This window comes from Dipodomys merriami, unplaced genomic scaffold (assembly GCF_024711535.1).
Source record: "Dipodomys merriami isolate MVZ:Mamm:240054 unplaced genomic scaffold, mDipMer1.0.p SCAF_48, whole genome shotgun sequence".
NCBI lineage: Eukaryota > Metazoa > Chordata > Mammalia > Rodentia > Heteromyidae > Dipodomys > Dipodomys merriami.
The window spans coordinates 27,428-38,260 of record NW_027206046.1 but is presented as its reverse complement, the minus strand read 5'-3'; the positions used below and the strand labels follow the sequence as shown (position 1 = coordinate 38,260).

At 44.0% G+C, this 10,833-nt stretch overlaps 1 protein-coding gene across 1 annotated transcript; it reads left to right on the top strand.

Annotated features, from left to right (window-relative positions):
• The first annotated feature begins 4,370 nt into the window (after positions 1-4,370).
• LOC138808854 (uncharacterized) lies at positions 4,371-9,392 on the top strand. The gene is made up of 5 exons (XM_069995050.1): positions 4,371-6,447; positions 6,627-6,820; positions 7,672-7,719; positions 8,143-8,369; positions 8,662-9,392. Exons 1-5 carry the CDS (start codon positions 6,241-6,243, stop codon positions 9,366-9,368), a joined length of 1,383 nt encoding a protein of 460 aa, XP_069851151.1. The 5' UTR covers positions 4,371-6,240; the 3' UTR covers positions 9,369-9,392.
• The last annotated feature ends 1,441 nt before the right edge of the window (positions 9,393-10,833 follow it).

The window sequence follows — 10,833 nt, the reverse complement described above, 5'->3', positions numbered from 1 at the left end:
CACAGCACCCTTTGTTCCATCTTCACCATGTGGATGGACTGCTATCCTGCAGATTTCCGAGAGCCCCAGAACCGACACCCGGTGAAAGAACTTACCCACTATGCCATGCTCCACATGCCCTCCTCAGATCTGGTCCTCCACCTCCACATTCTTCTGGATGAGCTGGAGGAGACTGGGAAGAAAGGGACCAAGAAACAGAGGAAGAAGTCCCTGTGTGGTCACCTCAGAGCGTGTGAGTAGGGATGGCGCCTGGGCCTCTAGGGATGGTCCTAATTGCCTGAGAGCCCTTATTATCCCCCAGGTTGTAAGAATATCTTTGTATGATACTCTGGGCCATGCAATGTTTGTTCTATTGGTGAAAGGAGTTTAGCTTAGCCACTCTTTGGAAATACCTTACCTTCTCATCAGTATTCAGTCCAAAATAAACTTGTACAGCTTCCTCCATTAGAGCCTCATGCAAATTGAACTCTACCTTAACATCCAGAGACCACTGTCAAACTCCTTTACCTATTTCTCTTTGGCCGCCATAGAGTAGCTTCTCCTGACCTGCCAAGAAAGAAGCCCTCGGTGATGTCAGGGATGTTGATGGATGGAGATCTGGAGCCATCACTGGACTCCACAAAGCATGTGCATGTAGAGGGGTTGCATGCATTTACAGTGAGGCCCCAACGGGTTGTGAGTCCTGTGGATAAGACACTGGTTCTGAACCCTATATGCGACAGAGATGAACCTGTAGGACCCCAAAGAAAGAAGGAGGTAATAGTGATTGTCTTCCTCTGACTTTCACAGGCGGCCCAGATCAGCTCAAAAGGGGTCAAATCAGCAGTCCTCCAGGTGTGCTGGAGGGAGTAGCACAGGTCGGGCTGATGGAAAATGTCCCCAGTCTGTGTTCAGGGGAAGCAATGAGTGAGGTCCAAACGTTAGATTAAGCTCCGGAAAGTGAATCTGTCCTCACAGAACATCTGGACAAATCTGTCCTGCTGCAGGAGAGCCAATCTCCAACTGAGAAATTAGAATCTGCCTCTCTCTGAACTCCAGGAGCAAATCCTATCTTTCCTGAGGAGGTAGATCCCTTGGAGGATTCTGAGTTAAAATTTATGTCTGAAGACAACTTAGAAGTCGGCGTAGACTTAGAGCTTCCCTCCCCTCTCCCTGGGGATATCTCTCTTTTTCTTTTTGTCCTGATTGTTGTAAAATGTTCATTCTTTTTATTCTTCTAAATTTATTAACATGTATGTTTATGTTGTACAATTTATGTATCCTAAATACTGTGGGTTTTTTAATGTACATTCTGATGTCCCAGACACATGTGTCCTTAGTAAGGGCAAAAGACAGAGTGACCTGGAGCTGTCCAAGAGCACTAACTGGCTATAGAGGGAAGTGTTCAGTGAACTGTGAGGGTTAAGGAACCCAACCCATGCTTGCATGGGGTGATCAGGCCACTACTAAAGCTCTAGGACATAGCAAACCAGATGTCCTTGAAAGTTGTTCTGTCAGACTAAATGTACTAAATGGGGGACTTTCTTCTATTAGTGAAGTCAAGTCAGTAAGCACCCCCATTTTGCTCTGTGCAAATATGTAAGAACATTTCACCTCAAAATAACGTCAAAAAGCTACTTTGCAGGAAAAGTATTTGACAAAATACATGGGAAATAGGTAAAAGCCATCATCAATAGAAGAAAGAAAACTTAGTCAGAGGGACAAAGACATGCCAGGTATCCTGGCCCATCTCAATAATTCTAGTTTCAAGAGTGCTCTATACTTCCTCAGGATGGAGCTTCAAGTCAGCCCCTGTAGACAAATCTGAAAGACTTATCCAATGAGCCAGCAAAAGTCAGGAACTGCTAACATGGCTGAAGTTACATGTTTCAGAATGGAACAAAAAGTAAGCAAGAGCTCAATGTCCTGAATTCAAATTCCACTACTGGCACAAAAGATGAAGACATCTAGACATGAAATGGGGGCAATGGTAGCTTTAAACCATGGAAACAGAAAAACATACGAATGGGAAAATTACATATTTAAGCAAAAGAGCCAGACTTACAAACCATTGGTGAGTAGGTGTGGGCCTGTTCATGTTCTATGGGAGCGTGTAGAATGATTTATGAAACTCCAAATAGATTCTAGTTAGCCAAATGTGGATCAGGATGATGTGGTACTATGTAGTGAACTGTGGAAGAATAGGAAATACATCTTAGATATCCATATTCACTTTCTAATTGGAGTGGTAAGGGATTTCTCAGTCTTCCTGTCTGTTTTCTTGTGTTTGTCTTTCTGTCTCTGTCTCTGTCTCTGCTTCTCTCTGTCTCTGTCTCTGTCTCTGTCTCTGCTTCTCTCTGTCTCTGTCTCTGTCTCTGCCTCTGTCTCTGTCTCTGTCTCTCTGTCGCTCGCTCTTCTCTGTCTCTTTCTCTCTCTGTCTCTTCCTCTCTTCTGTTTTGTTGTGGAGCTTGAACTCATGTTGTGGGACCTGTCTCTGAGCTTTTTTTGCACAAGGCTAATGCTCTTCAACTTAGAGTCACAGCTCCCCTTCCAGTTTTCTGGTGGTTAATTGGACAGAAGAGGACTTTCTTGCCAGATATGGCTATGAACCATGATCCTCCCATTTAGACTCCTGACTAGCTAGCAGTACAGGCATGATCCACAGTGTCCAGTCAGGGAATCTTTTTGTGTGTGTGTGTGTGTTAGATCTTGCCTCCCTCCTCTCTGGACAAATGCCTGTTTTACTATTTATTGTTTTAACAGTTTTAAAATGTCCATGTTTACATGATGTTGTAAAATTCTTGAATACAAAATACTCTGGTCTTTTTTACCTCCAGTCTAATATCTTGGGCACATGTGGCCTGATTGGGAGGAAGCAGAGTGTGCTGGATGTGGGGAACAAATCTGCTGGATTTACAAGGAACTGGTGACTAGAGGGAGCCACAAGGAATGCAGGCAGTGGAGGATGCAGCCTGTGCCGAGATAGGACCCTTGATGCTGAGAGACAAAAGCTCTGTGTGATATCAGAACAGGTGTCTTTGAAAACTTGTCTCACTTGAATCTCAAGCCCCCACCTCTTACTAGGGAAAACTTCCCCTTTCCAGCTAGTCGGGTAAATGTGTTGATGTTTGAAGCTCTCTGCCAACAATGAACAATTCTGCACTGTGCAAATATAGAACATATAAATTTTAAAAGCTAGAATTAAATATTTGGTGCTGTTTTATGCTCTTTAGATGTTCCTTGCATTGGGTTTTCATGAAGAGTTTCTAAGTCTGCATGAGGGTGGATATGGACTGTAAGTCATCAAGATGACACAATAAGAGACTCATGCCTGCATTTGGAGAATGGTCTGGAAATGAGCTTGCTGCACATATTAGCTTACTTGGGCTAGGCATTTTTCTCTGTAAGAAGTCATTTTGGCTGCCTTTTCCCGTTCATTATATCAGAAGCTACAACCTCTAACATGTAAATAGATGTACTTTGATGTAACATTTAAGAAAATCTGAGGGAATATTTAACAGTATTTGGAAAATGGAGTCGTTTGTGGTAGTCAAAAACTTATATTCTAACCATGTTGGCATTGTTCTACACAAATAGATCAATGTGTCTCTGTATACCAGGTGAGGAACAGTTCTGAGTCTCCCTGTCTTGAAGCACACGTTCTGTGAATGCTTGAATTTCATCTGCTCTCTATCCCAGGGCAGAGGATTCTGAGAGGAGGCCGGGGCCCTGTAGTGTGGCAGAGGTGCATGTGCAGAGGGAACATGTCTGGTTGGCATGCTGGAGTGGGAAATCCAGAAAGTCTGTCAATCACCAGTTCAGTGGACAGAGGGTTTAGGAAGGGACTGAGTGAAGAGTGTGCGTATAGGGGGCTTGTGTACAGAATGGTGGTGCTTGAACTTAAAAGCTGGCCACTGTCTCTGAGTTCTTTCACTCAAGGCTAGCACTCTACCACTTTGAGCTACAGCTAGAGATAATCTGATAGCATTTCCTGACCTGGCTGGCTTTGAACCATGATCTTCAGATCTGAGCCCTCTGACTAGCAAAGAATACAGGCCTGAGCCAGAGACACTGATCCATATCATTTTTGTGTGAGACAATTGGTGGTAAAGAAGACTCATTTATTCAAGAACTAAAAAATGACTAACGAGGGAGATTGTTGATGAAAATCTGCATATCTAACAGAAGACTTGGGTAACATTGTGACAGGAAAGGCTAAATTTCAAAATTGGGATTATTTTCTGTGTTCACTATATACATCACTTACATATTATATATAACATAATATATATAAATATATAATATACTACATAATAATACATATATTTGAATGTATTTTATAGGAGGACTAGCATATGATATTATGGGTCTCAAATATGTTGTTTCACAAAATATTAATGTAAAAGACATTATTGGGGAATTCAGTGATATACCATTGATTCCCATATATTGTGTAGGTATATCTGTCTTAAGTCAACATAGTTAAATTCACCAAATGCTATTGCAAAAAGGGGTCATGTGCTGGACGCTGGTGGCCCACGCCTCTAAGCCTAGCTACTCAAGAGGCTGAGATCTGAGGATCACAGTGGAAAGTCAGCCAGGCAGGAACATCCATGAGACTCTGATCTCCCAATATGGAACCAGAAAACCAGAAGTGGTACTGTGCCTCAAGGTGGTAAAGCCCTAGCTTTGAGGTGAAAAGCTGAGTGACGGGTCCAGGCCCAGAGTTCGAGCCCAACAAACAATCCCCCATCCCCCAAAAAATGTGCGATGGCAGGTAATGAGCTATTCATATATAGCTCAGGCCTGTGATCCCAATTAATCAGGAAACTTGGTTCTGAGTTTCAGAGGTTCTATCCTCAGGGCACTAAGTTTTGAGAGAAGACTTGAGCCCCTCAAGGGACACAAAGAGACATGTGCAGTGGAGGATGGCTTGTGTCTGTGCTTGGATGGGAAATCCAGAAACTGAACAGCCATTGTCACAGTTGAGGAAAGATGAGGCTGAAGAGGAGCAATGACCATGCTGGGTAGGAAAGTTCCACAAATCTCTCATCTCCAGCTGACTACAAAAAGCTCAAAGTGGACCTGTGTCTCATGTTGTAAAGCACTAGTTGTGAGGAAAATTGCTCAGGGATAAGGCAAAGGGTCCAAGATCAGAAATGCACACACACACACTCACACACACACACACACACACACACACACACACACACACACACACACCCACATAAACCACAGTAAATATTGTATTTTCAATTCCTATGCAGAGACTGGACAACAGCTCAGCAATGTGAAATTCTTCCTCCCGTTTGTGTTGAGGAAGGAGGATAGATCATGCGACACAGAAGCAAAGACTTCAGAGGCAAATGACTATCTCTAAATGATTAGCTTGTAAGACGTAAAGGAGCAGTTTTCTACCTTAAATACTACATTCCTTCAAAGCTATAGTAAAACAAATCCTAGTCATCATAAAAAGACAATGCAGCAGCTCTTTCTTTCTCTGCTTGCCTCCATGAAATATTTCAAGTATAAAAAATAATTTTCTCACTTACAAAAATGGATACCTGTGGCTGAGAAGGTAGCTCAGTGGTAGAGTGCTTTCCTAGCATGCATGAAGACCTGGGTTCAATTCCTCAGTACCACATACACAGAAAAAGCCAAAGTGGTGCTGTGGCTCAAGTGGTAGAGTGCTAGCCTTGAGCAAAAGAGCTCAGGGGAGTGCCCAGGCTGAAGTGAAGCCACAGAAATGGCCAAAAACATAGACACCTGTAATAAAGGCTGATTATATATGTAATGTATGTTTTCCACTATTCCTTTCAGTTTCCCATCTCTATTTGCATTGGCTCCAGATGACACCAGAGAGGGGTTCCAAGGACAAACAGATTAGGCCACAGAAAGTAAACAATGACCTAGGATGTTGATGTCAAAATATGTGCCAGAAGGATGTGGCAGTCACAGAAGGCCCTGAGAGGCAAAATAATTTGAGCCAGATAAGAGGAATAGTGACAGATATGCCATGAATGTGACCTAGGAGCAAGTCCTGGAAGGTGAGAACCTAGGAGTAGCAGATTAGGATTGGACAAACCAGGTGTGATGTTAACTGTGTCTACATGTACACATTGCAATATTGGCTGGATGGGAATATTTCTTGTATGAGTAAGCGGCAGAGGTCATTGGCCCCTGACAGGTGACCCTGCCTCCTTCACAATGGAATAGAACATGGAACCCTGATAGCTGGCCACGGTAACTCACAGTTGGCTCATGCCAGCTCAGTTGGCCTGTGACTCAGGAACCAGAAACATGTTCTTGTGCTGTATTCGCAGGTCTCGAGACTCTGGTCTCAGCCAAGAGCAGTATGGGTGCCTCAGTCAAAGCTGTAGACACTGGATCAGTGGCAAGCCACGAACCAACCATCTCAGAGATTTGTCCAGAAAGAAACCTAGGAAATCACAAGGCAACTCAGGCAAGGTATACTCATGATAGAAAACCTACTTAACCCTAACCTGGTCCACAGTAGAACCTTCTTATGTGATTTGGGTTTACTGAGATAATACTGTCTGCATAGTTTTCAATCTACTCTATCACAATTACTCATTAGGAAGTGTTCTCATTTCCATGGTTTTTTCTGATTCTTTGTCTCGCTTCAGTGTGCTAATGCGTCAGCCCTGAGCCTGAATGTGCCATGCGATATATGGAGCCGGGAGGCAGGCCTGCTGGACATGTTGGTGATGAACCTGGTCCCTGCCTACCAGAAAGGTGATCTCTTCTATGTTGGAAACTTCCTCCACAATTATAGACAGTGGGGGACAATGCAGCAAGTGCTGGATATTGTGTTTAAAAAGTGAGTGTTCCCCCTTCAAAACTGGGGCTGTTCAGCTATTCCTGGCTGAGTTGTGGAATACTTGGCACCCCTCTGAACCTGTTGATTTCATGGGGGTGTACTCACAGGAGCTTGGCATGAGACAAGAAAGTGCATACCCTGCATAGTTACTTAGTAGCGGTCTGCCCAGGACATTTCCCAGAAAAGCTACTGGAACTTCAGAAGCTTGATTACTGAGGGGCTAGGATTACAGGCATGTGCCAGAGTCACACAACTTCTGTCCTCACCTAGGTGAGGTTCTAGGAAATCACATTTCCCATGAGTAAATAAGGTTTCATTAGCAATTGGATGTCTGTAAATAATGTAGACCCAGGAAAGGCTGGGGTATGTGGGAGGCCGGTGAACTGGTGGCTTGAATCAACTCAGAGATTTCAGGGAGGGATTATGTTGGCTTACATATTTATAACCCCTGAAGCTTTTATGTTTTTGTGTGTGTGTCAGTCCTTCCACCTAAACTCAGCGTCTTGGTGCTGTTTCTTTGGTGCTGAGAGCTACCACTACAGCATTTGAACCACAGGTGCAATTCTGACCTTTTAAAAATTAATGTCCTTAGACTTTTACTGACTAATGTCTGATCAGACTGTGCACCTGAGATCTCATGCTCCTGATTAGCTAGGATTAGAGGCATGAGCACTGTCACATTTACCTTGGACCAATGCATATAAGTCTCTTAGCAGAATTTTCACTGAACTGTATCTAACTTATTTATGTGTCAGATTCCATTCCAATCTGGGAATGAGCCCATCCCATATGTGTCCTGTGTGGGCAGAAAAGGAGAAGCTGAGAGGTGACTTCCTCCTGTCCTCCCATAGGTACAGATTCCCGGGCCGCAATTGTGAGGAAGATGAACAAGTAAAGAAGTAAGTGGATTGTGGCACAAAGAAAAGGCCCCTTCTTGAAAAATGGGATCTTTGAGGCTTCTGATTCATAGTGAAGATTTCTCATTTGCACACCACTTGTGCTTTCCACTAGGGGCCCAGGCTTGGGATTGGAGTGGTGGCAGAGAACACAGCTGTGGTGTGGTTGTGGACTCTCAGGGATGACAGGGAGGGCTGTGTGTACAAAATCAGTTCCTTCTTGTTACCTATCACAGTGAGAATATTGGAGAATTATCTTTCAGAAGCTTCTAGTCGTGGCTGGTAAAGATCAGTCTGCGTGCAGGAATCTCCTCCTGCTTCCCAACATGCAAGTGTGCATATAGCAGTCCTTGCAGAAAGGGGCTATTGGAGGGCCAGGATAGAGAGGGCAGGCACTCACTCTTCCTGTCACCAATCTGCCCACAGCACCCTTTGTTCCATCTTCACCATGTGGATGGACTGCTATCCTGCAGATTTCCGAGAGCCCCAGAACCGACACCCAGTGAAAGAACTTACCCACTATGCCATGCTCCACATGCTCTCCTCGGACCTGGTCCTCCATCTCCACATTCTTCTGGATGAGCTGGAGGAGACCGGGAAGAAAGAGACCAAGAAACAGAGGAAGAAGTCCCTGTGTGGTCACTTCAGAGCTTGTGAGTAGGGATGGCGCCTGGGCCTCCTGGGATGAGGCTAATTGCTTGAGAGCCCTTATTACTGCCCAGGTTAAAAGAATGTCTTTTTATGATACTCTCTGCCAGGCAGTGTTGGTTCTATTGGAGAAAGCACTTGGGCTTAGCCACTCTTGGGAAAGACCTTACCTTCTCATCAGTGTTCAGTCCAAAGTAAACTTGTATAGCTTCCTCCATTAGAGCCTCATGGAAATCTAACTCCACGTTAACATCCAGACACCACTGTCAAACTTCTTTACCGATTTCTCTTTCTCAGGTTTTGGCTGCCATAGAGCAGCTTTTCCTGACCTTCCAAGAAAGAAGCCCTCGGTGATGTCAGGGATGGTGATGGATGGAGATCTGGAGGCATCACTGGACTCCACAAAGCATGTGCATGTAGAGGGGTTGGATGCATTTGCAGTGAGGCCCCAACGGGTTGTGATTCCTGTGGATAAGGCACTGGTTCTGAACCCCACATGTGACAGAGTTGAACCTGTAGAGACCCCAAAGAAAGAAGAAAGTAATAGTGATTGTCTTCCTCTGACTTTCACAGGCGGCCCAGATCAGCGTATAAAGGGTCAAATCAGCACTTCTCCTGGTGTGCTGGAGGGAGTAGCACACGTGGGGCTGATGGAAAATGTCCCCAGTCTGTGTTCAGGGGAACCAGTAAGTGAGGTCCCAATGTTAGGTGCAGCTCAGGAAAGTGAATCTGTCCTCACTGAACATCTGGACAAATCTGTCCTGATGCAGCATAGCCAATCTCCAACAGAGAAATTAGAATCTGCCTCTCCGGCAATTGCAGGAGCAACTCCAATCTTTCATGAGGAGGTAGATCCCTTGGAGGATTCTGAGGCAGAATTTATGTTTGACGGCAACTTAGAAGCCGGCCTAGACCTAGAGCTTCCCTCCCCTCTCCCTGGGGTTATCTCTCTTTTTCTTTTTGTCCTGATTGTTGTGAAATGTGCATTCTTTTTATTCTTCTAAATTTATTAAATATATGTTTATGTTGTACAATTTATGGAGGCTAAATATTGTGGTTTGTTTTCTTATACATTCTGATGTCCCAGACACATGAGTCCTGAGTAAAGGCAAAAGAGTGACCTGGAGCTGTCCAACAACACTTACTAGCTATGAAGGGAACTGTTAGTGCACTGTGAGTGGAAAGGAGCCTAACCCATGCCTGCATGGGGTGATCAGGCCATTACTAAAGTTCTAGGACATGGCAAACCAGATGTCCTTGACAGTTGTTCTGTCTATTGAGACAAATGCCAGGCTAAATGTTCTGTATGTGGGACTTTCTTCCATTAGTTAATTCATGTCTGTATGCACACCCATTTTGCTCTGTGCAAATATGTAAGAATATTTCACCTCAAAATACCACCAAAATATTACTTTGAGGGAAAAGTATTAGACAACATAGATAGGAAATCAGTAACAGCCATCATCAATAGAAGACAGAGGGTCAAAGACATGCCAGGTGTCCTGGATCATCTCAATAACTGTAGCTTCCAGAATCCCCTATACTTCCTCAGGATGGAGCTTCAAATCAGCCCCTGTAGACAAATCTGAAAGACTTATTCAATGAGCCAGCAAAAGTCAGGGACTCATAGCATGGTTAAAGTTACATGTTTAAGCATGGAACAAAAAGTGAGCAGCAGCTTAAGGCCCTGAGTTCAAATTCCACTACTGGCACAAAAGATGAAGACATGTAGATGTGAAATGTGGGCAATGGTAGCTTTAAACCATGGAAACAGAAAAACATACAAATGGGAATATTACATATTTAAGCAAAAAGGCCAGATTTATAATAAACCAATGGTGAGTAGGTGTGGGCCTGTTTATATTCTATGGGAGCATGTGGAATAATTTATGAAACACCAAATAGATTCCAAGTAGCCAAATGTGGATCAGGATGAGGTGGTACTATGTAGTGAATTATGGAAGAATAGGATATACATCTTAGATATCCATATACATTTTTCTAAATGGAGTTGTCAGGGATTTCTCAGTCTTCCTGTCTGTCTTTCTGTGTTTGTCTATCTCTTTCTCTATTTCTGTCTCTCTCTGTTTCTGTCTCTCTTTCTCTGTGTCTCTGTCTCTTTTTCTGTCTGTCTCTGTCTCTGTCTCTCTCTCTGTCTCTCTCTCGCTTTTCCTCTCTCCGTTTGGTTGTGGAGCTGGAACTCATGTTGTGGACACTGTTTCTGAGCTTTTTTTGCACAAGGCTAATGCTCTTCCACTTACAGTCACAGCTCCCCTTCCACTCTGATTCTCCTTGTCCCTCATCTGCCCACAGCACCTTTTGTTCTGTCTCCACCATGTGGATGGAATTTGCCCCGATGACTTTTATGAAAACTAGAACAGAGACACTCTGAATGAACTTATGCGTTATCTAATGCACAACATGCCCACCTCTGACCAGCTCCTCCACTTACTAGTTCTTCCAGAGCAG

Bases quoted from the DNA above. Each gene is read 5' to 3' on its own strand.
- LOC138808854 (XM_069995050.1), top strand. From the start codon at position 6,241: ATGCCAGCTCAGTTGGCCTGTGACTCAGGAACCAGAAACATGTTCTTG. The intron at 7,720-8,142 runs GTAAGTGGATTG...ATCTGCCCACAG, and splicing joins GAAGATGAACAAGTAAAGAA to CACCCTTTGTTCCATCTTCA. The intron at 8,370-8,661 runs GTGAGTAGGGAT...TCTCTTTCTCAG, and splicing joins GTGTGGTCACTTCAGAGCTT to GTTTTGGCTGCCATAGAGCA.